Source organism: Prionailurus viverrinus, chromosome B4 (assembly GCF_022837055.1).
Source record: "Prionailurus viverrinus isolate Anna chromosome B4, UM_Priviv_1.0, whole genome shotgun sequence".
NCBI lineage: Eukaryota > Metazoa > Chordata > Mammalia > Carnivora > Felidae > Prionailurus > Prionailurus viverrinus.
Window position 1 is genome coordinate 122,565,144 of NC_062567.1, and position 26,358 is coordinate 122,591,501.

General features: G+C 45.2%; 1 protein-coding gene across 1 annotated transcript in view; it reads left to right on the forward strand.

Moving 5' to 3' along the window:
* CB4H12orf75 (chromosome B4 C12orf75 homolog) overlaps positions 1-26,358 on the forward strand; it is a 76,941-nt gene that overhangs the window by 14,773 nt on the left and 35,810 nt on the right. The window contains exon 2 of the mRNA XM_047867348.1: positions 24,040-24,554. Coding sequence (XP_047723304.1) covers positions 24,040-24,554 — 515 coding nt within the window. The remainder of the gene's footprint in view (positions 1-24,039; positions 24,555-26,358) is intronic.

Sequence of the window (26,358 nt, forward strand, 5' to 3'; positions counted from 1 at the left end):
AGATGGAGACACAGAATCCAAAGCAGACTCCAGTCTCTGAGCTGTCAGCACAGAGCCCGATGCAGGCTCAAACCTACCAGCCATGATATCATGACCTGAGCCCAAGTTGGAAGCTTAACCAACTGAGCCACCGAGGTGCCCTGAGGTGACAACTATTAATAGTTCTGTGCAGATGAAGCTGTGGTTTTTAGGAAGGGATGTGGGAGCCCCTCCTGAGGGATCCCCTGATCACCACACCTCTAAATTTCATGGTCCTCCAGCTGATCTTTACTCACTGTGGTTCCATGCTCACTTTGTGCTGTTCACAGATCCTAATTCAGGGACTCCAACCACCCCCACCCCTACCCTCCCCCACCTCTCCCAACCACAGGTGATTGCCGTGTCCACAGTCCACTTCCTCATAGGGATCAGCAAGTGCATATAAACATGGAGTTTCCAATTGGGACTTTACCATTTACTTCCCTTCTCAGTATTAAATCAGAGAAAGTAGAAACCTTACCAAAGGGGCGTACAAAACATTTAAAATAGCTGATAATAATTCTGGAGGCTAATCTGGCAATTTCAAAATTACAAATCCACATAGCCTTTGATTTAGTCATCCTACTTCTAAGGATTCTTTCTACAGATGTACTCATATATGTGCAAAATCACTTATGCAGAGAATTATTCATTATAAAATTGTTGATAATTGCAAAAGACTGAGAACACCCAACCTGAAAGCCTACTAATAGGAATCTGGTTAAATTGATCTTCCATGCAGTGGTATCCTACAGTTTTTTTTTAAAGGATGAATATGGGGTGCCTGGGTGACTCAGTTGGTTAAGTATCTGACTTCTTATTTCATTTCAGGTCATGACCTTCGGTTTGTGAGTTTAAGCCCCATATCGGACTCCACACTAACAATGATGGGGCGCCTGGGTGGCTCAGTCGGTTGAGCGTCCGACTTCGGCTCAGGTCATGATCTCGCAGTCCATGAGTTCGAGCCCCGCGTTGGGCTCTGTGCAGACAGCTCGGAGCCTGGAGCCTGCTTCGGATTCTGTGTCTCCCTCTCTCTTTGCCCCTCCCCCACTCACACTCTGTCCGTCTGTCTCTCTCAAAAATATATAAACATTAAAAAAATTTTAAAAATAGTTGTTACCTCTGGCCTATAGGATTGGGAAGGGGAAGAATCTAATTTTTGACTTGTGTACATTTCCAAATTGTCTTTTTTTTTTTTGCAAAAAATTTAGTACTCTGATACTGATGAGGTAAAATGTGGTTTAAAAAGTAAAGGGCACATAACTTCATAAAGACAGAAAGTAGAATGGTAGTTGCTAGGGGCCAGGAGGGGGAAGTGGGGAATCATTTAATGGGTATAGAGTTTTGCAAGATGATGTTTTGAACATGGGTTGGACAGCACTGTGAATATATTTAACACTATTGAATTGTACACTTAATAATGGTGAAGATGGTAAATTGTATGTTATGTGTATTTTATTGCACTTTAAAAAAAAGGTAAAGGGAAAGGGATTTTTTTGGCATTTCAGGAGGCAGAACTTAATTTACTGCTGGAATGTAGCCAAGATCCAGATAAAAAGTTTTCTAAGTGTTTAATAAGCATGTATGGGCAGTCCCTGAAAAATCATGATCATCTGAAAATTTTAAGCCTTATATTTCTCAATGAGGGCAAAAGGGAGCCAGTGAAAATATCCCTGGTCATTTTTCATAAAAACGTTGTTGGATATTGATCATAGTTTTAGGCTAGAGAAGGCAAAAAAATCTAGAATTTGTTCCTTAACATTACTCTCCACCAAAATCCGGAAATCGTTAAGTCAGAGAAGCTCTGATGTGCAACCCTCCATATAAGTTTATTGTTATGAACAGCCTACTAACTAGATTTCTGAGCAAAGATTATATTACCAGGCATCAAGAAGGATAAAGGTCATTTCGTCATGATAAAGAGGCCAATTAATCAAGAGGACATAATAATCTTAGATGTTTTTAAGGGTCATGTGTCTATCCCCGATATTCTAATTGGGAGCCACCGGCAAAGCCACCTGGTTGACGTAGAAGAGGGAGGAGCTTTTGCAAGGCTGGAGAGGGCAGTAGAAAACACAATAGATACTCATTACAGAGATGCTTGGTTTGCCTCCAAGCATATATACAGAGACACGGTACAGAATCTTTGATGTTAGAATGCTCTGGAATGTCCAAGGGCTACCTTAAACAAATCTATACAACATCCCTTCCTTTCTGCTGTCAAGCGTGTTTATTTTTGGCACACGTGCAAGACAAGAAGCTGTCAATGACACCTCTGACGTTGACATTTTTGTTGATTTAATTTTTCAGGGACAAGCCAAATCATTTTATGATAGAAGTATGGCTGATTAATGATATAATACGTCTGAGAAAGCTAACAGGTTTTTAAAAATCCATGGTTGTTCGCTTATTTGACAGCAGACAATATGCTTTCCACTACTCAAGGACAGTGACCTTTTGTCAAGTATGGCTCTTTGATACCTGATTACTTCCCAGCTCCAGTCCTCTAAACCTGTGGTTTCTAGGTTTGGTTTGCAAAGACACACTGAAGGCAATACGTGAGTGTGGAGTGACTCACAGTGTGAAAAATGTCGTTGAGTTCTATGTCTATGCTTATTGGACAATGATTGCACAATGTATCTCTACATGAATTTCTCTGCCTTTAACATGGCTTCACATACATGATCTCTTCGTAACTTGATTCAAAAGGTTTTCTCCCGCATCAGGTTTGAGGAGGCATTGCACCCCCATTGCCGGGGACCTGGTGAAGGGAGCACCAGTCTCTTCACGTGGGCTGATTATAGTCTCCTTGGAGCAGGTTCCTTGTCAGTACACAAACAGGGTACTTAAGGAAATCATCTGCATCACCGTTGTGGAATTCTAGTTCACAGGAATGATTTGGAATCGGTTTCATATTTATTTGAGGACTTAATGGGTCTCTTGGGAAAAATTAAAAGGAGATATTTAGAACTGAGGGTTGGACTTGGAAACATTTTCTTTCTTCTACAAATACTTTCTCACTCTCTCTCTCTCTTTTTTTTTTATAAATAACCCCCCTTCTTCCAAAATAGACAAGTTTTCCTTGGGGAAAAAATGTCAGGAAATCTTGATTTGCAGAAGAAAACATTCTATTTAGAAAAAACATTGTCTAGAATATTGGTCAAGCCAATTTCTATCCTCTCTAAATGATGATAAATTTTTGGCAAACCTCTTTTCTACCGCTTGGTCACCTGCTGTCTTTGCATTGTTACATAGCTGTTTCAGGCTTGTATATCTTTTATTCCCCACCTCTAGGGGAGAAGGTGGATTTTCTTCTCTTTGAATATTCTTCAGCACTTAGTATATCACCCGGCAGATAATACATATGCAACAAGCATTTGCCACATGAATGAGTAAATGGATGAATTAATGACTGCTAAAAGAGTGACAGTAGTGAGTTTATCTACCAATACTTTTAATGCACCGTGAATTAAATTATAATTTGCTTTATAATAAAGAAATCTGTAAGGAGGCATCTCATATTTAGGCATATTTATATCTTGAAAATATATTTTTCAAGTGTTTATTTTTATTTTTGAAAGAGAGAGAGAGAGCAGGGGTGGGGCAGAGAGAGAAGGAGACAAAGAATCCCAAGCAGGCTCCATGCTGTCAGCACAGAGCTTGTAATGGGACTGGAACTCACAAGCTGTGTGATCATGACCTGAGCTGAAACCAAGAGTCGGTGCTTAACTGACTGAGCCACCCAGGCACCCCTACATCTTGAAAATACTAATGACAGAAAGAGGCAAGACAAACTTCTTGGATTAGGGGAGAGTTGGCCTCCCAAGTTCAAAATGTGAAAATGTGAGGGGTCTTTGGGAACAAGGGTGGAAAAAAAGAAAAGAGAGATTTTAGAGAAATGGGTAAGCAGATGGCATGACACTTAAATGAGCACAGGGGACCACATTGGCCTGCTAACCTGTGCATTTTAGCTCTACAGATAATAGAAAACTCCAGGGGCTTAACCGACTGAGCCAATAGATACTCATTACAGAGATGCTTGGTTTGCATCCAAGGATATATACAGAGACACGGTACAGAATCTTTGATGTTAGAATGCTCTGGACAGTCCAAGGGCTACTTTAAACAAATCTATACAACATCCCTTCCTTTCTGCTCTCAAGGGTGTTTATTTTCGGCACATGTGCAAGACAAGAAGCTGTCAATGACACCTCTGACATTGACATTTTTATTGATTTAATTTTTCAGGGACAAGCCAAATCATTTTATGATAGAAGTATGACCTGGTGGAGGAAGAGCCAGTCTCTAGGGGGCTCAGTCGGTTAAGCGTCTGACTTCGGCTCAGGGCATGATCTCACGGTTCGTGAGTTCGAGCCCCACATCGGGCTCTGTGCTGACAGCTCAGAGCCTGAAGCCTGCTTTGGATTCTGTGTCTCCCTCTCTCTCTGCCCCTCCCCAGGTCATGCCCTCTCTCTCTGCCCCTCCCCAGGTCATGCCCCCCACCTCTGTTTTTCTCTCTCTCTCTCAAAAATAAATAAACATTAAAAAAATAATAGAAAACTCCATTGGGTAGCTTAAACACAGATGTTTATTTGTCTGTGTGTGGGGGGGCCAGTGCAGGACTGGTGTGGTGGCTCAGTAACACCATCAGGGTCCCAGTGTTTTCCATCATTCCATTCTCCTTCCATATAAGCCTTTATCCTCCTACATCTCATCTTGGGTTGTAACATGATTGCTGCATCATCAGGCCTCACCTCCAAATTCTAAGCCAGAAAAGGAATGGGTAGGTGGTGGGCAGTGAAGAACAAAGGGGCAGGAACATTTGCCTTTTTATTGAGGAAGGGATGTGTTCCCTGGGGACTTTTGCCTGTACCTCATTGGACAGAACTGTGTCATATGACCATCCTGGCTCCAAAGTAAACTGCGAACTCGCATATTTTCGGTTGCCTTGAACAAAACTGAGCTTCTCCTAGCAAGGACAAGGGTGAGGGTGGAAGTCGAGGAAGCAACTTCCATCTGCCAAAGCATGATTAGATGATTAGAGCAACCTGGTTGGAGAAGCTGATAACTGGAATGTATCCAAGTGACCAGCCGAGGCTGGAAGAGAGGTACCAGTTCAGGGAGACTTCCATGGCTGAGAGGCCCACTGAGAATTACTGATCAGCCCTTCAGGGCAATGCTGTGGTCTTGCCTGGTCTGGCCCAGAAAATAACACTTAGAGACACCCAAAGCAAAGGACCTTGATGCTTTGGTTTCCAGGAAAGCCCATAAAGAATGTTCTTGCATGGGGTTGGTTGACAGAGAATATTTCTTCTCAATTGTAAATAGCTCTGTGTTTTTGTTTTACAGGTGGGTGGAGGGAGGGTGGGGAATATACATTTGTTGCATGAGTCAATGAGTCAGACCTTTAGTATAAGCATGTGCCCCTTTGATGGACAGGACATTGTGTTGAACATAAGCACCTTGGTAACTAACTCCCTTTAAATAGCTATAAAGGTTTTAGTTCTGTATTGATTCGGTTGCTGTAAAAGCTTGGGTTTATTTTTTGTAGGACTTAATGGCTAAGAATTAGAACTAGCAAAGGGCTGCTCTGTTGAAGTATTGTAAAAAGTAATTATAAATAAACATTTGAGCCTTTAAAACTTAAAAAAATAATGTCCTTTCATTAAATAATGACAGAAACAGCTGGATAACTAGGAAGCAACATGGAGAGTTTCCATAAAGGCCTGATCCCCGTGTTAATTTATAGTACCACAAAAATTTAGAGGTAGAAAAGACCTCAGAGACGATTATAATGTAATCCTTCATTCAATAGGGAGAAACTGAAGGCAGATTAAGACAATGTGACTTGCCCCAAATAACCAAGGTAGCACCAGACTTCAGCCTATAAAATCTAAGTACTTTTAATTCTCAGTTCAAAACTGTGTTCTCTCCATTGTTTTTCATATGAGGAACAGAAAAATCATGTGGGGGACTGGCTAAAATTCAAATTCCTGGGTCCAGTACCCAACTTATTGAATCCACATTTCAGATGGGTGCTAGGGATCTGAATGTTGACCTGACTGAGAGCCATCTGCGTCTTCCTAAATTCCTACCTGCAGGAATTTCTGTCTTGAGATTTGTTTTACGTGCCTGTTAAGTTGCTTTGATCTCTAAAGGGCGAATGGCAGGGCGGGCATTGGGCCAAGGGTCTGGTGTGGATGGAGGAAGATGAAAAAGAGCAAAAGTGTGTAAAAGCTAGTATCCCAAAGCTGTCACCTAAAGAGTAGAAGATTCTTGTTCTTTGGCTCATGGCAGTGGAATATTACTATTCAAGAATGCTAAAGAACATTACATCTGGGGCTGACTCAGCCTACCTATATCAAAATGGTTACAATTCTTTAAAAAAATTTTTTTTAAACATTTGTTCATTTTTGAGAGATGGAGAGAGACAGAGCATGAGTGGGGGAGGGGCAGAGCGAGAGAGGGAGACACAGAATCCGAAACAGGCTCCAGGCTCTGAGCTGCCAGCACAGGGCCTGACGCGGGGCTCAAATTCACAAACTGTGAGATCATGACCTGAGCCGAAGTCGGACGCTTAACTGACTGAGCCACCCAGACACCCCAAAATGATTACAATTCTTAACAATAGCACTCCATATGTTGGTCACTGACCACCCAACTTTTCAGGAAGGAACCAAAGCAATAAAAATTTTAGCTTACCTCATGGATCTTTTCACTAAATGAGACAAAGTGTTCTGTGCATCGGACATATAAGATAGTGGGTAGGAATTTAGCTTCTCAGTTGGCCGTCTCTGTAAAAGTAGTTTTAAGACTCATTTCTTCCTGAGCTATAATGTTCCCACTTCAATTTCAATGCGAGCTATTTATTCCCCCGCATTATTTATTCTCTTTTTTTACTTTCTCTGCAGCTAAATGCTAGCAGGTGTCAGCGTTGTTTGGCGGCCTGGCACTCACAGGATAATTGGAAGAACCTGCATCTTGAAGGAAACCCGGTTCCTTTAATTGAGAAATTAAACTAATAGACTTTTATCTCATTTGCTTGGTGCGATGGTCCCTGAAATTGTTGATGATCAGAATGCCCTGGAAAGCTTTTAATGTACTGTCACTGTTGATTAATTAATTTCAGTTGTAAAGGCTGTTCCATGCTATCAGTTAAAATAATTCAGAAAAGTGCCGAAGGGTAAAAGTGGAAGGTAAACCCCTTCTCCCCATTTTGCGCTTCCTAGAATAACGCCACCGCCAACATATTTTTCTGTATTGTCTTCCAAATACTTTTGTACATAGTATAATCATGGGCATGTTTATATCTTTTTTTCACAAATTTGATCATTTCCGCATCTACTGTTCTGTACCATGCTTTTCCAAGCCCTTGCCTCTTGGACACCTTTGTACCTAGTCCGTTTGGTTACACTTCAGTCTTTCAAATGGACACGTGTTCTGTTAAAACAATTGATTCATTCATTCCCTGGGTCTGTGTTTTTAAAAGAAGCTCTTCTACTATTCTGGAGGTAAGCTAGTCCATGAACTAGCATTCAGAAACCACTGTCTTAGCTCATGTGGCAAAACATGTTTTAAGAAATACCATTCCCATGTTTGGCTGAAACTTTTCTTCATTGGGATTAGAAACTGTGTTTTCCTTCCCACTGCCTGATAAGAATAAGAAATAAACAATTGCCTACAAAGATTTTTTTTTTTTTATAAAGGTGATAAAATTCTATACACACAAGGCAAGGAAGTTTCCTTGGCAACTAGTGGCAAGTATGGAAGATAATAGGTGGCATTTATCATAAGAATAAGGAAACATTTGTAATGGGAGAGTGTCAGAAAGAAGTGAGCTAAACACGGTACTTACAGGTCTATGCATAGAGTCTTGGAACAAACACCTGATGTTCATAGATAAATAGATGAATCACGGCAAAGCTGTTCAAATTAAACAGCCCCTTCCCTTTTAAGCCAGAAGTCTTTAACTTCTGTCAAAATCATCTTTACCTTGAAATTGAGTCCTGGTGAACTGTCTTGACCATTTTTTTCTTGCCCAAAGATAAGACTTCAGTTTTGAAAAAAATGCTATCCAAAGCCATGGTGGAGGTTTCGGACAGTCTTCTAGAAACAATTACAAGTCAGCAAACCTGCCAAGGAGCTTCTTTAGGGCTTTTCAACATTAGCAGCTTGTCACCTCCAGCAGTGAACTGTTTTTCTGTAGGATGAATCTTGGCCTGTCAGATTAAGACTTGCCAACAACACTAATTAAAGTAATATAAATTAGAGTCTATTTTATTCCTTAGGAAAGATTACAAATGGTGTGGGGGAGGGGACTTGAGATTATGGTCCATTCAATTCCTTAGCTTGGAAGAAGGGACCTGTCCCTCCAACCTGAAAATCTCCCAGCTTGTGACAAGTATCAGAAATGATGGGCGCCCCAGGCATGAAGACTAAGCTTTATTTTAACTACATGTTTTCCGAATGAGAAACATAATCAAACAAAACTCATAAGATCTTTTAAGCATTTTTTTTTTTTTGCCATGCATATATAGGAACAACTGGAATAGAAGCCGAACACTTTTTTTTTTAGTTTATTTATTTATTTTGAGAGAGAGAGAGTGAGAGAGAGCAGAGGAGGGGCAGAGAGAGGGAGAGACAGAATCTGAAGCAGGCTCTGTGCTGCCAGTGCAAAACCCGGTGTGGGGCTCGAACTCACAAACCGCGATATCATGACCTGAACTCGAGATCATGACCAGGCGCCCCCAAATGCTTTCAAAGAACATTCTCAGAGATTCCAATTTGGGTTTTATCAGCCATGGGACTATCCCATTTGGGAAATTACCACCTTCAGAAATCAAGCTGCATTTGAATGCATATTCTAACTTTGATCTAACTTTGCTACCTTTGGAAGAACTGCATTTTTAGTTTGCACTTCTAAGTTGATTTCTGAAGGAGCACTTATTAATTAATGTATTTATTAGTCACTATGTCAGTTACATTCCTGTGGTTACAGTTACCAAGTCAGGTTAACCTAAGAAAAATAGGATATGTTGAAAGGAAATGGCATGGTTCTACAGAATCAAGGGAGGAGTTTGTCCTATGAACAGATAAATAATGACAAAGTAATTAAAATTAAATAAAAAATTTTCTAAGCTAAAAGTATTCCCTTCTATCAAAATCATCTTTACTTCAAACTTGGGTCCTCGTGAATTGCTTTAACTGTTTTAGTTAACAGCAGGCCTTAGGAAAACAATAACCGTGAGAGCTTTGGAGATTCCATGAACAGGCTGTTTTGGGCATTGCCATCAGGGTGACGGCTCCAACTGCTTTCTACCCTGGTGTCACTCAGCTCACGAGCAGAGTCCTGGGAGAGAGCTGGATTGGTCCAGCTTGGACCACAGTCCACCCGTCATCCAATCCTTGTGCTTGATGAGTTCTCCTGGCTCATAATCCCATCAGGACCCCATGAAATAGGAAACAAAGGGTTACCCAAAGGATGCTTGTGATGAGAAGAAGGGGAAGAAATGCTAAACAAACGAAAACCACCCCTGTCACTCAGTGTACCAATTGGGATGAGTTCAGTGGCAAGTAGCAACATCTGACAGTATCATGACCCGTAGACTAGGACTGCGACAGGTGTTACATGTCTCACCACCTTCCAAGTCCAGAGGTCGATGGACCCAGAAGATCCTCAACAAATACTCATGACAAGTAGGCAGGGAGACTGTGTAAAGATAGGAAGCAGGCCACGAACTGGGGAAGTGAGAAGAGCTAGAAGGAGCAGTGGGGAGAGAATCAAAAAGTAGAATTTATTTCTATAAATGGGAGAGATCTTCCTATTCTTAGAGCCAGAGAAGAGGTAAGAACTGATATTCCTTGTGGGGGACTTGAAAGTGGTAAAAATGAGAAGTCCTGGGGCACCTGGGTGGGCTCAGTCGGTTAAACGTCAGACTTTGGCTCAGGTCATGATCTCATAGTCCATGAGTTCGAACCCCGCATTGGACTCTGTGCTGACAATGCCCATTTCAATTTTTCAGGAGCGTGGCCACATTGTGGGATGGCCCCAGCTGCCCACCCCTGGTGATGTGGTGAATGAGAGAGAAAAAAAAGGTTGCTGGTTTTAGGCGCCCTTATCCTGCTTTTGCTGCCATAGGTGTTCTTTTGTTAGGTGTTGTTCATTCCCAGTGACGTTGGTGAAGCACTTCTCAGCACCATGTTGTATGTGACCTGGGGGCCAGCTCCCTGCTTCTAACTGGAGAGTCTGAATCGATCTCATCTATGTCCCTGGCAAGCTGTGGAGGATAAGAATTTCTGTGCCCATGGGTGGAAATTGCTTCCAGTTTATTGTGCAGGGAAATCTAGGCCATGCTTTCTAACAGCTGGAGGGAGCTCACTGGATGTCAAGAGGAGGTCGGATATCAGGACTGTGTGCATCATGGGTACGTGGGACTCCCAAGGTGTAATTTATTCCATTTCTTTTTTTCTTATTGGCTGTACATTTCAAAAGCAAGTGCTCAGGAGGCTAAGGAGAGAGAAGGTCAGGAAATGGTGCTTGATTTCCCTGCACAAAACTGCTGTCAACAATCCATGAGCTGGTAGATTGACTCCTTCCCCAGCAAACATTGCTTATACTAACTTCGTGACTCAGTGAGTATTTGCTTAGCAACCATCAGAGAAATAATAGCTCAAGTTTATCAAGAGCGTATCATGTGTTTGGCTAAGCTCTGGGAACCTAAAGTCCAATAAAACCTTGACCTTGTGGAATTTGTGTGTTAGTGGGGGCACAGGGGGAGAGAGAGAAACGAGATGTAATGATACAATGTGGTAAAGAGTGTGCCTAAGGTATAGATGGTGGAGGAATTATTTCTTCCCAGGAAGACAGGAGAAAACTTGCCAAGGAGGTGACATTCGATGGTGCTTGAAGGTGGAGTGTGAAGGTGCAGGGTGGGGGATGGAAGAGAGGGAGGAAGGATGTCACACAGAGGCACCTGTGTGAACCAAGGTGAGAGCCCAAATGGAATGACCAGAACATAGTGCTCACGAAGAAGAGTGGCTGTAGATGGGTTTACAAAGCAGGTAGGGCCAGATGATAAAAAGGCTTTGTTTTGGGGCACCTGGGTGGCTCAGTCAGTTAAGCATACAATTCTTGATGTCAGCTCAGGTCATGAATGATCTCATGGTTGTGAGATCAAGCCCCAGGTCGGGCTCTACGCTGGCCATGAAGCTTGCTTAAGATTCTCTCTCTCCATCTCTCTCTGCCCCTCCCCTGCTCTCTCTCTCTCTCTCTCTCAAAAAGTGCCTTTGTTTGAATGCCTACTAGCCTTTGTTTCCTTGGCAGCGAGAGGTCCAGATGGGATGCAAAAGAGAGAGCGATAAGATGAGGTACGTCAGGCCAGAAAGCACCCCCTGGCAGCAAGTGTGGGGTGTGGCTGCTTCCTCTCCTGGAACGCCTGTTGACTTCTCCATCTGGCTGGCACTGTACTTATTTAATAGATTCAGCTCGAGTGTCCTCTTCTGTAAGGAGCCCTCCCTGATCTGCCTGCTCTGGGATGCCATGGAATCCTATATAAACATGTAGCATAGCACCCGAGACACTGTATTGCACACTTGTTTCCCTGCCTGCGTGAGTGCTGCTGGGAGCTGGCCTCCGGTCTCTGCTTCTCTGTGTGGTCAGTGCCCAGCACAGTTGGTCGCTAGAAATGTCTATTGTCAAATGAAGGAGAATGAGCATCCCTGCCTTTATGTCTTCTGAAGCAGTAATAATAAGCACTATTGATTGAATACTTACTCCTTGTGAGGCGGTTTGTGATCTCATTCAGTTCCCATACAATTATTCAGTGACAGTGACAGTGACGTTTCTGCTACCACTACTGAAATCTCCTATGGCCCTTGCCATGTGCCAAATACTGATGTGGTTTACATATATTAACTTATTTCATTCTCAGAGCAACCTTCTGATGCAAGTACCATTCTTTTCCTTTTTCTTTCTTTCTTTCTTTCTTTCTTTCTTTCTTTCTTTCTTTCTTTCTAAATAAGGAAACTGAGACAGAGAGTAAGTAACTGGCTAGTAAGTGATGAATTAGATTTGGACCCAGGCAATCCGGCTCCAGAGTCTGGGTGCTCTCTGTTGTTTAGATGGGGTACATACCATAGGTTTAAAGAGGTTAGGGGGCTTTAGGTTATTCTGTTATAAATGTCAGGAAGTGGCCCCATATCTGTCTGACTCAGAGTCCTAAGGCTTCAATTCCCTGCCCTGTTCCACTGTAAACACAGTGTGAGTGTTCACTGGAGTTATCATCGAGACATTCGGGAAACTGAAGGTCCACAAAATTAAACAAAGCAGTGTAAGGAGAAGTCTGATTCATGGTTGGGTGAGAAGCAGCCAGTTGTGGGGGTGGCTGGACAAACTCAAGGTGGGTGGATGGAGAGTCAGTAAGAAATTGGGATTCAGAATGCAACTTCAGTCCAGGAAGTTTCCAGCATGAGGCACTGGATCTGAAATCACCGTTTAAAGACCTTCAAGCTGGGAACCACTGTATTAGTTTAATCAAAACAATGTTTTTGTCATTTGTTGTTGAAGGATTTAAAAACGGAAAGTGATGTCCTCATTATTTCTCTGAATCCTGGCAGATTTTCTCTACTAAAAGGGCTTGAATTTGGAAATTACTTCCTTTTAGAAATCCCTTTGAGTCTAGACACAGCAGTCCAAATTCCATGTGCTTTAGCTAATGATTAAATGCCTCCTTTTCACCTTCCACGTTCCCTCCCTCTTTTCCAAGCAATTTAATCTTAATCATTCATGTATATTGTTTAGTTAGTCATGGCAACGAGGCCATTTGACTGACCAATTAACAACTGAACTTAGACTCCATATTGATGGTCCAGCTGTGATAGCCACAGTTTTGAGATCCTAGCATAAGGGTTTGACTGACCTCCATGAATGGACAATAAACTTGGAAATTATGGTGTTGTAACTAAAGAAGTTTCCTTGGTGTGTTAGAATGCATCATTTTGGCTTTCAGATATACGTATAAGGCAATCACGGGGGTGAACATGTAGCTCATCTGGTTTCAGTAAAAGCAGATTATTTTTATGAAAAAAATAATCCAGAAGGGAGAGAAATTCCTTTTGAGGAAATGAACTTCTCTTTTTCTTTTTTAAATTAAAAAAATTTTTTTTAATGTTTATTTTTGAGACAGAGAGAAACAGAACACAAACAGGGGAGGGGCAGAGAGAGACACGTACACAGAATCCGAAGCAGGCTCCAGGCTCCACACTGTCAGCACAGAGCCCCACGCGGGGCTCAGACCCCGCACCGATCATGACCTGAGCCAAAGTCAGACACTCAACTGACTGAGACACCCAGGTGCCCCAAGAACTTTCCAAGGGAAATGTAGATTTCAGAATTTCAATACCAAGCTCCCTTTTATTTTCCTGTTTAGAGAAACAAACATGTAATTGCTAAAAAACCCATTTTTAAAATCGAATTTATAAAGTGACAGTCCATTGTAATGAAGACTTCATATATAAGCATCTTAACTGTCACTCACAGGTTTCCCTAAGACTCGACTGTATTTTATAATTTAAAATATATGATATTAAGTGTCATTCAAGTGAAAGAGCATTTACAAGTTTAACATTAAACTTGTAAATGAATATATAACATTCCTTGAAGGAAAGAGTCCTTCAAGGTATCAAATATTACTCTCATGTCTCAAGCCTTCAAAAATAATATGCTATAAAATACATAAACAAAGAAAATTTCAGGCAAATCACTTCCTGCTCATGGTTTGAATTCCTGATTGACCTCTCTTCCTTTCGTCATCCGCTCCACACAGGCTAACAAATGTCTTTCACGTTGTGAGTGTTCAGAGATCCAGGGAAAACGCTCACAGTTGTCCTCCGGAAATGAGGATATTTTCTTAATAGTTTGCTTCAGAGAAAATGACACGGCAGTATTTATTTTACATGTGCATTAGACTTTCATCATGATGCTGATTATGCACCGAGCAATAGGCTGTCACTTGCCTGCTGTAAATCTCTACCTGGTTCCTTCTCAATTATTGTAAATAACCACTGACTTCTGAATAAAACCTTTTATCCTAGAATCTCAGTTAGAGCTAATTAGTCTATAAGTTTATGGTGGGGGAGGGACACAAAGCAATGTACAAACTTTTATAATGTAAGAATACTATTTAAAATGCAGTAGCATCTCCATTTGTAAAAAAAAATTTTCTTAACGTTTATCTATTATTGAGAGACAGATGGGGACAGAGCATGAGTAGGGGAGGGGCAGAGAGAGGAGGAGACACAGAATCCGAAGCAGGCTCCAGGCTCCGAGCTGTCAGCACAGAGCCCGACGCAGGGCTCGAACTCACAAACTGCGAGATCATGACCTGAGCCGAAGTCTGACGCTCAACCGACTGAGCCACCCAGGAGCCCCATAACATCTCCATTTGTAAGGAGTAGCCAGAATAGGCAAATTCATAGAGGCAGGAAGCAGATTAGAGGTTGCCAGGGGTTGGGAAACCGGGGGAGGGAGGACCGAGGAGTGACTGCTCACATGTACAACGTTTCCTTCTGGAGTGATGAAAACGGCTTGGAACTAGATCGTGGTGATGGGAATACTAAATGCCACTTAACTGAACAGTTTAAAATGGTTTATTTATGTTACAAGAATTTGACGTCAAGTTTTAAAAATTGTAGCCACATCCAGTTGTGAGGGCCAGTAATGGTGAGTGGTGAAGGAAAAGGGTGCTTGACAAGGAGACTGAAGTCACACGCCTACTTTTGACTTCTGTCCCACCCCCTCCCTTTAAAAACAGCAAACTCATTAGGTGTCAGCCTAGAGAAAGGAAAGCAGATGCTTTGTGTGAGCCCTACTATGGGGTCCAGCAGGAGGGCACTGGACCACATTTCCTGGGACCCCTTCTGGCTCTGAAATCCTAGGAAATTTGCTGAGCACACTTCTCTCCACTCTCGGGCACTGCAGGCTCTTTGATTCCAAGCCCAGGGTCTTGGTGCCCTGAGGTGGCCATGTCTGAGTGAAGCACGAAGCCAAGAAGCTTAAGAGCCCAGATCCTTCCTTTCCTCAGGTGTCACCTTAACCATAACCATGACCACCTAAGTAGCTTCTCTACCTGTGTTTTTAGTCTTAACCTGTTGTGTGGATGAATATCTTCTTTGCATTTACCCCAAATGTGCTTTGGGGGCATCTTTTTGATTTGGGGATTTTTTTTTTTTTTTTTTTAGTTCTGTCTTCTCTACAAGGTCAGCTCCTCGGTGGCATGAGTGAATGCTCACATATATTCCTGGGCCAGCTTTGGTCCAAACACTGAAGGAGGTGCTAGAGAAGCAACAGTGAAGCCAAACCAGGCCTGGTCTCTGTGCTAACAAATAAAATCTAGTGAGAGTGACAGACACTAAGCCAAGAATCACATGGAAAGCTAACGTTGCAATTGTCACAACTGCTCAGAGGACCCAGAGTCTCTGTAACAGGGACATTTAACCTCATCGGGGAGGTGAGGTAGGCTTCTCTGAAGAAGTAATTCTTGAGTCAAGCTTGAAGGCCAAGATGAATTAATCAGGCAAGGAAGAGAGAGACTATTCCAGGCAGCAAGAACAGCTAGTGCAAAGGCCCTGTGGTGGCAGGGACAGGAGAAGAACGAGAAAACAAAGAAGGTCATGAAAAGAGGACAGAAGCAGGAAAGTGGTTAGAGGTCAGACCAGGTGAGGCCCTGTAGGCCAGCTTTAGGACTTTTGTTTTTATCGTGAGATTAGTGGCAAGTTCTTGAAGATTCTCAGGAAGATGGGAAGGGTTGACTTGATTAGACTTACATTCTGTAAAGGATTCTGGTGCAAGGAATGGAGAGGGAGGAGAAGCCAGCCTTGATGCCTGACTAAGGTCTGGCCTGCCCTTCCTTACTTAGCCCTGCAGTCCAAACAGAGAGGCGGGGGTGGAGCAGGCCTGGCCAATCAAATTTCTATACCCTCTTGTCCCCTGTGACTGGTTCATGGGTGAGCCTGGGATGGAAAGCTGGCTTGGTCAGAGGGACTATGGGGAATTCAGTAAGAATTACCACGTGCATTCTCTTTGGCCTTGAACTGAAGCACACACGAAGAGCTGCTAGAGCTGTCTTTTCCACCATGATGTGAAGAGTCTGATGCTACCAAGGCCACCAAATGGGACCTGAGGATGGGGCCCAGCTGTGGGGGGGTGCGAAGCTGAGTCCCGCTGGCTTTCGGTCTCTTGTCAAAGCTCAGTCGAACATGTCCTTGCTTATGAACTTTTCATTTCCAGAAGCCAATGTCTCCTGTTTTGCTTTTGTCACAGTTCACCCAAAGCGTGAGAGGGCTGACGGCAGTTGGGGAGCATGGAAGCCGTCTCCCTGGGGGCACGCCCATCTGCTGCTTTAGGACTGTGGGAGAGACAGGGACTCCTATTTCAACTAGTCCTGCCAAGCAGAAAGGGCATCAGAGCAGTGGGCGGGAAAGAAATGGCCCCATGGCCTGGGAAGATGCATTTTTGGGTGTCTGATAATCTAATCTAGTTAGGAAAGTTTGATGAACATTACCCTTCCCTATGCTGGAAAGGGTACTGTTGTCTCTAGGGATCCTAGTAAAGTTCCTTCAGGAAACTTGGGCGCTGATGGAAAGGGGGAAGGGAGGGAACCAGGGAACAAGAGAGGCCAGAAAAGCCTGGAAGCTGCGGGGTGCAGGAGGGGTGTGGCAGCCACTGAGGCCAATGAGCCTGTGGCCAGGCCCCAGGGAAATCCTTCTCTCCTACCCACGATGGGGAGGTCCCTGTTAAGTACCTCCCAGCGCTGCCTCCCCAGCCAGTAACTCACTGGGCTTCTCAGCCAATTCTCTAGGTTTTCAGAGCCAAAGCCACATCCCAAATCTGATGGTTATTTGAGACCCAAAGGTTAGCCTCCCTCAATCTCTCATTCTCCCAAAGGAAGAATAATATCGGCAAGGGAGGAAGATAGCAAGATGCCATCAGCTCGGTGGGCCTTTCAGGATAAAAGGAGCAGAACGAGTATCATTGAGAGAGTAGAGCAGGAAACAAGAAGGCATGGGTTCAAGTTCTTACTCTTAACTATTAGTTAATAGTGCAATGGTGGGCTAGACCTCTCTGCTAGCATTGGATTCAATGTTCTTTTTTTTTTTTTTAATTTTTTTTTCCCAACGTTTATTTATTTTTTTGCGACAGAGAGAGACAGAGCATGAACGGGGGAGGGGCAGAGAGAGAGGGAGACATAGAATCGGAAACAGGCTCCAGGCTCTGAGCCATCAGCCCAGAGCCTGACGTGGGGCTTGAACTCCCGGACCACGAGATTGTGACCTGGCTGAAGTCAGACGCTTAACCGACTGCGCCACCCAGGCGCCCCAGGATTCAACGTTTCTTAAATCAAATGGTAAGCATGGTATAGTAGATTACTGCCTTTTTTTTTTTTTCCAACGTTTTTCATTCATTTTTGGGACAGAGAGAGACAGAGCATGAACGGGGGAGGGGCAGAGAGAGAGGGAGACACAGAATCGGAAACAGGCTCCAGGCTCTGAGCCATCAGCCCAGAGCCTGACGCGGGCTCGAACTCACGGACCGCGAGATCGTGACCTGGCTGAAGTCGGACGCTTAACCGACTGCGCCACCCAGGCGCCCCTAGATTACTGCCTTTAAAAACTACTCAGGAGGGGCGCCTGGGTGGCTCAGTTGGTTGAGTGTCCGACTTCAGCTCAGGTCATGATCTCATGGTTCTTGAGTTTGAGCCCCACATCGGGCCCTGCGCTGACAGCTCAGAACCTGGACCCTGCTTCGAATTCTGTGTCTCCCTCTCTGCCCCTCCCCCGCTCGTGCTCTGTCTCTCTCTCTCTCTCTCTCTCAAAAATAAATACATGTTTAAAAAAAAATTTTAAAAACTACTCAGGAAATGAACTCTCTCAAGTTTGGCGAAATCACCTGCTGTATTAGTTACGATGGGAAGCAGAGATCCCCACTTCTCTCTCAGCTGGAGGGAGGACAGCTTCTTTCTATCTCTGACCCTACATGGCATTTGGCCATGGCCCGTAGCTCAGTAAGGGTGGGGTTGGGTTTGTGACAGCAGCCGTGGTGGATCGAGGCAGTGGCAGCTGCAGTGGTGCTGATGGACAGGCACCGTGCACTGAGGCTATATTGTCCCCAGTGCCCAGAATCCAAGCTTCCTGACTGTTTCCCAGCCTTCGTATTAAGTCTGGGAACCATGCAACAGAACCAACGCCCGAGAGTTTTTACGAGGATTAAATGAGATAATTCATCAAAGTAGTCAGCATTGTGCCTGACTCATGGGAAAAGCTCAAAATGTTCATTATTATTGTTTTCAGAAAGATGATGCAAATTGTCTTGAAAAACCAGCCCTAGGATTAATAATGGCTGTTGGACAAAAAAATATTTTTATGATTCTGTCTCTCACTTCTCTCCGTTTACACCCACACAAAAACATTTTTACCTGCTTTCATTGTGCAGTAAGGAAACACACTGTGGAGGACACCATCCCTGTCCTCAAGGAGCTAACAGTTTAATTAGAGAGATACAACTTACCTACATTCAGCGTTGTCTGCTAAAACACATCATTTGTGGGCTGAACGATAGCCTGTGCCAGAAGAAAATGTGTTGAAACATGTTCAAATGTTAAGCATGGAGAATGGCAGGGGAAGTCCCTATATTTCAGACCATCACTTTCCACAGCCAGTAACTCTCTCCAAGACCATGGGTACATTTTAAAACGAAATTCATTTGGTAACACAAGCGTTCTCAATGACTCACGCATTAATAGATAATGGAAGTTACAAATTATAACTGAACAACAGTGAAATTAATGAAATATGAAAGCTTTTGGATGCAACATAAACCATATTGAGGAAAGGAAGGAAGGAAGGAAGAAAAGAAAGGAAGGAAGAAAGAAAGAAAGAAAGAAAGAAAGAAAGAAAGAAAGAAAGGAAGAAAGAAGGAAAGACTTAAATGAGTTTGGTGTTTAACTTAAGAAGTTATAAAAATAGGGGCACCTGGGTGGCTCAGTTGATTGAGTGTCCAATTTAGGCTCAGGTCATGATCTCAGTTTGTGAGTTCGAGCCTCACATTGGGTTGACTGCTGTCAGCACAGAACCCCTTTTGTATCCTCTGTCCCCCTCTAGCTGTGCCCCCTCCCCTGCTCATTCGCTCTTCCTTCCTTCCTTCCTTCCTTCCTTCCTTCCTTCCTTCCTTCCTTCCCTCCTCTCTCTCTCTCAAAAATAAATAAACATTAAAAAAAGAAGTTATAAAAATAAGAGTATTCTCAAAGAATTTAGAAAAAAGAAAATAGGGGCGCCTGGGTGGCGCAGTCGGTTAAGCGTCCGACTTCAGCCAGGTCACGATCTCGCGGTCCGTGAGTTCGAGCCCCGCGTCAGGCTCTGGGCTGATGGCTCAGAGCCTGGAGCCTGTTTCCGATTCTGTGTCTCCCTCTCTCTCTGCCCCTCCCCCGTTCATGCTCTGTCTCTCTCTGTCCCAAAAATAAATAAACGTTGAAAAAAAAAAAAGAAAAAAGAAAATAATAAGATAAGGGCTGGAAATAAATGGAAAACAAAACCAAAAGAGATGGCCAAAAAAACTAAAAGTGGACTCTGAAAACTCCAATAAAATGGACAAATGTACAGCTAAACTAGTCAAGAAAGAAAAAGTGCAAGGAACACTATAGGAAGGCAGAAGGGGGCACAACCACACACATAAAAGAGACAAAAAAAATCACCGCGGGTAAATAATCAATCAATTTCGTGATCAGCTTCATGGCATTTAAAAGTGTCTAAGGAGCAGACACAGGTGCTACCTCATCTGCGTTATGATCCCTTATGAACCCTGTGCTCTGTTTTTATATGTTAATGGTTTGTCATGATAACACAACCCTAACATCTCAATGGCTTAAACACAATAAAAATTTCTTTCTTGCTCATTCTTTAGGTCCAGCACGAGTGTGGGTGGGGACCTGTTTGATGTAGTGACTTAGGGGTCCAGGCTGATGCAGGATGCAACCCTTTCACACGAGCTGCCAGGGTCCTTGAAACTGGAGAATCTAGATCTCTCAGTCAAGAGTGTCTTCCTGTGTGGACGGCTTGGAGATGCGCTGTTCAGATCGCCCTTCAAGAGAGAACTTGCTGTGAGGAGTGGGGTTGGCTCACTGCCCCCAGCTTTTGGCACCTTTGGATCTGCTGCTGTGCCCCAGCTGAGGCCAAGCTCTCTCTGGGCAGCTCACAGCCCAGCCAGGTCCCTAGGGCCTGGCCATCTCTGCCCAACAAGGGGGGCCCCCACAAACAATCTGCATTTGAAGTTCTCCCTGGCCTTGGTCAAGACTTTCTCAGAGCTGCATCGCAGTCTGGGGTTCTTCCTACCTAGTCCTCTTCAGTTATCCCTCTTTTTTGTTTTTTTTTTTAAGTTTATTTATTTTGAGGGAGAGACCATGGGACAAGGGCAGAGAGAGAGAGAGAGAGAGAGAGAGAGAGAGAGAATCCCAAGCAGCCTCCCAATTGTCATTGCACAGCCTGACGCGGGGCTCGAACTCATGAATCTCGAGATCATGATCTGAGCCAAAGTCGGACACTTAACCAACTGAGCTGTCCAAGCGTCCCATATACATATCCCTCTTCTTATTTCCCCCATGGGTGTTAGACCTCCAATGCAGCCTGAAGGCTTTCCCTGCTTACTTCTGATCCTGCCCCCTGGATCTTTCAGGTAGTACCCATAACAAATCTCTTCTACACCTGTCTACTAACTCCCAACAGACCAGAAGTCACAGAGCCTCTGACTCATATTGCACTTTTGTTCACACTTTATTGGCCAAAGCTAGTCATATGTCCGTGCCCATCTCCAAGGGGGTAGGGAGCCTAATCTAGAAGAGAACTAATCTAGAAGAGAGAGATAGTACAAAGGGACACATATGTTCTATCTATGACTACTACTGGTTAAGCAGCTACACTCTTACCCCCCCCTCCATGCCGGCAGAGCCCCAATTTTGTTCAGGTGTCTATCCTGCACTCCCTGTCATGACTCAGGGATAAATTGTAACTTAACCAGAGCCAATTACAGCCATCCTATTCACCTTCCCAGTGGTTGCATCAGGAAGAGTCATGTGATCCAAATCGTGGCCAAAGAAGTGGGAGAGGAAGCGTTCCCAGTGCCTCTCAGCTTGGACCCAAAGGGGGAAAACAAAATCCCCCTTTTGTTGCTGAGTTCTGTTGTGTCCAGTGGCTGAGCTACCCAGAGCTGAGGCAGCTATCTTGCACCGTGTCCACAGGGAAAAGGAGAGAAACAAAAATAAAATTCGGGTTGCCAAACTTCTTGGTGGGGAACTCTTTATGGAAGAAAAACCATGAAAACAGACTATTTAGCTCCACATTCTCCTGTGTCTTGCTTTCTTTCCCTGGCCAGATCAATTTCAGCCATGCACATCTTCTCTCCTCCTCACACCACATCGGTTCTTGTCTGAAGAAGGAAAACAACAGCTCAATGGTGTGATTTAACTGGCACAGAGAATGAAGCCAAAATTGACCGGTCAGGAAATGAGACATGTATTAATGATTTTCTTTTGACTCGTTGTTTTTGAAAACATCCAGATGCAATTAACTGTTATTTATAAAAAATAAAATAAATTCCTAAAAAGGAAAAAGGAGACACCAGACTTATTCTTTCACTCCACACTAGGGAGAGGATTGACATTTATGGGGCACTTACTATGTGCCTGACACTTTATCAGGAACTTTGCCTGTATTGTCTCATCAAACGACTTCGCATCGCCCTTTGAACACAATTTTAACTCCTTACAAAGCCCATCATACCCAGTGTGATCTGGCTTACCTCCCCAACTACCCCTCTCTATCTCTTCTCTAGACCTGTCATGCTGGCCTTTTGTTCTATTTGTGAACCATATTCAGCATGTTCCTGTCTCAGGACTCTTGCACGGGCCATTTCCTCTGCCTGGGATGCTCTTTCCTTGGTCTTTACAGGTTTGATTTCTTCTCTTCAATCACACCTCGGCTAAAATACCCCTTCTTTGGAGAGGTCTTCCTTGATGATCCTACCTAAAATAGTACCTCTCCTTGTACCCCTAGTCACCTATTTCAGTGCCCTGCTTTATTTTGTTTCCATCACACTTATAGTATCTAAAATTATCTTTTGTTTGATTCTAATCTGTCTCCTCCCACTGGCTTTTTCTTCTGTGCCTTGTTCACTGTTTCATCTCAAGCATTTAGAAAAGTGGTTAGCACAAAGGAAATACTCAATGGTGTTTGTTGAAAGAATGAATAGATAACACTCTCTGTAACCTTATAAGGCAGAGTACATATCATTCACAAGGGTCAATGTCCTCCAACCTGAGACCACCAGGAACATGCTGGTAGTTAAGCAAGTTGGGTTTACTGCTATTGCAGTGAAAGAGAAGCCACACCATAGGCAACCATCTCACTAACAGAATGTTAGGAAAGAATCCCTAGGACTTGGGTTCAAGTTAAATGATTATGGGTGGGATTTGAGAAAGCAGGACTTTTTGGGGCACCCGGGTGGCTCAGTCGGTTGAGCATCTGACTCTTGATCTCAGCTCAGGTCATGATTTCACGGTTCGTGGGATCGAGCCCTCCTTCGGGTGCTGGTATCACTTCCTCAGAGTTATAGAGTGTCCTGGTCTGATATTGGTGTTCTGTGTAACTGTGCTTAACAGAAGAACACAAAGGCCTGGCGGTGTCAGGCCGCTTACTAGATGTCAGGATCTGTTTTTCTCTTTGTTGCAAGTGTCCTAGGGCTGGAGTCCAGTGTCAGCACAGAAATAAACAAGACTGTTTCCTTTGGCTGTTTGATAGTTCTCCCCTCCTCCTCTCCCCACCAATTTTGGGTTTGTATGGGGGTAGCCACTGAACAAAGATGGCGGAGGCCAAGGTAGAGAAACAGTGCTTCTAGAAGTCAGACAACTCAGAAACACCTTTATTTGCCGAAGAAATTAGTTACCACCTCGGAAGGTGCCCAAATCTATTTAATTTTCAAATGAGGGATCGTGTATCCTGAATGAGATTACCCCATGTTTACCATTGCCTCAAAGGTCATGTTAATAGTCCACCAGGGTCTTGGTTCTAGTTCAGGGTTTTCTCTAAAGACAACTGTATTGTTTTAGAAAAGTGTTTCAACCAGGATCCCAGCATCCTCTGGGCTCCCGTAGCACCCTCTATTCCTTTGCTAACATCCCTGCTTATATTGTAATTAATCTGTTTATAATCTGTCTGCCTGGTTAGACTGTCTCCTACATGTTTGTATCACTGGAACTTAATTTTAACTAAGGACTTGGCACAGGCTACGTTCTCTATAAATATTAAATGGATTTAAAATGGAGATTTAATTCCTGGCTTGAATTCATCTCACAAAACATTTATTGTGTCTGTACTACGAGCCAGGAGGACACTATGATAAAACTGATAGTCCTTACCTTCAGGGAATTAGTATTCGATTCTAATAGACTTAAGAACAAGAAGAGCTGGCCTTTATTTAGGATTGGGCACCGGGTTACGCACCCGAGTGATTACTGCCATCTTAGAACAGCTGATACACTAATGGGTTAAGTAACTTTGATGAGGCCACACAATTATTAAGGGGGCAGAGCAGGGATTGTAAATCAGACAGTCTGACTCCTGTCACGCTTGCCCAAATGTTAGGCTGAAAGGTGCCAAGTACATTCAATTCTGTTATTAAATGAGTGGAGGTCCTTCAGGCTATCAACATTGCAGCAAATGCAATTAAAGTGGAGTAGGTTAGTAGCACCAAGCTAGGGAAGACTTTATGCTCTTTACCAAAGAGCTGCATTAGCTCTCTGTTTCAGCAGAAATGGATTTCGGTGTTGGCTTCGGATCTGAGTATCATTCAGTCAATAACATTTATTGGGCGCCCACTGTATGCAAATAGCTGTTTCTGCCACTTCCTTTCCTACCCACATCCTGAAGCAGGGAGGGGAAGTGGGGAAGAAAAGGCAAAGAGGGCGTTGAGGTCGGCAGGTGGGCATCTCCGGTCGCCTCCAGCCTCACCCCACTGCCGGCGCCGGCCACGCCCCCAGCCTCGCCCTAGCCCCCCAAACCCACTTTAAACTCCCGCCCCCTCTTAACGACGACCAATGCCCGGCCGGGGAGCCCGAAGGAGACCGAGGATTGGCCGGCGCGGCGGTTGCCGAGGTGACGGGTGGGTCCGGCGGGGACCCCGACCGCAGCGGGGGCGAGGGGTGCGGGGCGGCTTCCGCCCCCGGGCCCCGCCGGCTCCGCTCGCGCGCCCCCTCCCCCCGCGTCCCAGCCCGCACCGCTCGGCTGCGGGAGGGGGCGACCCGGCTCTGCCCCCTTCCCCCCGGCCCGGCGCGCCCCGCGCGCCCCCCGCCGGCCTCCGGCTCGGGGCGCACCGCCCTCCGCCTCCGTCTCCGCCCCCAGGACCCGCGGCCGCCCGCTCCCGAGCGCGGCTTCCCCGGCCAGCGGCGCGATGGGCTGCGGGAACTCCACCGCCACGAGCGCGGGCGCCGGCCGAGGTGAGCGGGGGCGCGGGCCGGGGACTCGGGGGCGGCGGGGAGGTCTGCGGGGCGGGCCGCCCGTGTGGGAGAGGCCGGGGTAGGGGTGGGGGGAGAGGCGGCGGGGCGGGGACCCCGCGAGGCAGGGCGCGCAGCCCCCCTCTCTCCCCGTCCCCATTTTCGGGCCGGGGGGCGCAGGCCGCCCGCTCTCGGAGGGACCCAAGGCAGGGCATTTCCCCACCCCGCGCGGGGGCGGTCTCGGCGGGACGCGGAGAGCCTGCGGGGCGGTCCTGCGGAGGGTGCGCGGGGAGGACGCGCGGCGGGGCTCCCCTGCAGCGGGTAGCCCGGCGCCCTCCGGGGGCAGAGGGCTCCGGCGCGCGGTCCGCAGCCGCTCCCTCCGCGCCCCGCCGCCTCGCGGTCCTCGTCCCCAGCCCCTCGGACCCCTGGCGCTGCGACAGGCAAGTGCGGCAGAGCAATTCAGGACTTTCTCGGTGGTGCTGGTGGCGGCGGGGTGCGAGTGGGTCGGGCAGAGCCGCAGACGGGGCTCCGAAAATTCATCCGAGTCTGTCCTGACGCCTAAACCCGGCCGGGCTGCCCGAAGGATGTCTCCGAGAGGCTGCAGTTTCAAGGATGCTTTAAGACAAAGTGTGACAAAGCTTGCATATTCGCAGTGATCGCTTCATGTAGTTTTCACTGGAAAATCTATTGAAACTTCTTTTACTCCGCTTCATTTTGTGGATTGGCAGGCAGGCGACAGCTCCCGAGATTTGCCCCCTGTCAGCCACGCTTTCTTGTCGAGTGACTTATTCTAAAGCTCAACTCTTCTTCGCATTTAGCCCAGCTAGCATCTCCCAGTTAAAGAGTCAGGATCTGTTTGGAGAAATGTCTGCTGGCCTGTTTTGGTAATTCTTCTGGTTAAAGAGCTTCTAGTCGCCTCCAGTTGAGATCAGTCAGATGCCACATCCTATCCCCACCGGCAAGTGCAAGCAGCAGTCTGATGCGGCAGTGTTTCCTAGCACGCTGGTGTGGGCGCCCTGTCAATAACTTGGTGACCTTGGGCCTGTCACTTCCCTTAACCCAGACCTCCGTGGAAGATGGAGTTTAAAATTCGAGCCCTGTTTATTTATTTTAAAGTTTATTTTGGCGTTTTGCTTAGTGGGATCAGATGTGGAAAGCTGCCCTGTTAACTGGCCAAGTTTGTTTTCTCCTGTTTGTGGGTAATCTCACATGGAATATTCTGTTTTCGGAGAAGGCGCTAAAATATGTGGGCTTCTAGTCTCAGAGCTGTGAATTAACCCAGGTGAAGGATTCACTGAAAGGTTGATCTGTTACAGGTGATCTTTATCATCTTGAATTAAATTCTTGTTCTTGGGATATGCAGAGAGCCACCAGGGACCAAATCTTTTCCATCCATGTAACAGTGAGACGGGTTAGTAAGCACCTTGTGCTAACGAGGACAAACAGGATTCTAACCTGAGAGTGGCCAGAATGTTCTGGTTGGAAACCTGGAACAGTGTCAAGGCCACATCCTGCACCATGCGTTGCGTCTCTCAATCCGACATGCACCGGGACCCCATGCAGGCCACTGCAAGGTTAAGAACAGGGCATCTGGGTGGCCCTGCTGGTTGAGCGTCCGACTACTGATTTCAGCTCTGGTCATGATCTCACGGTTCTGGAGCGTGAGCCCCGCTTCTATCAGTGCAGAGCCTGCTTGGGATTCTCTCTGTCTTCCTCTCTCTCTGCCCTCCTCTCTCTCTGCCCCTCCCCCACTGGATCATGCACTTTCTCTTTCTCAAAATAAGTAAATAAACTTAAAAACTAAATA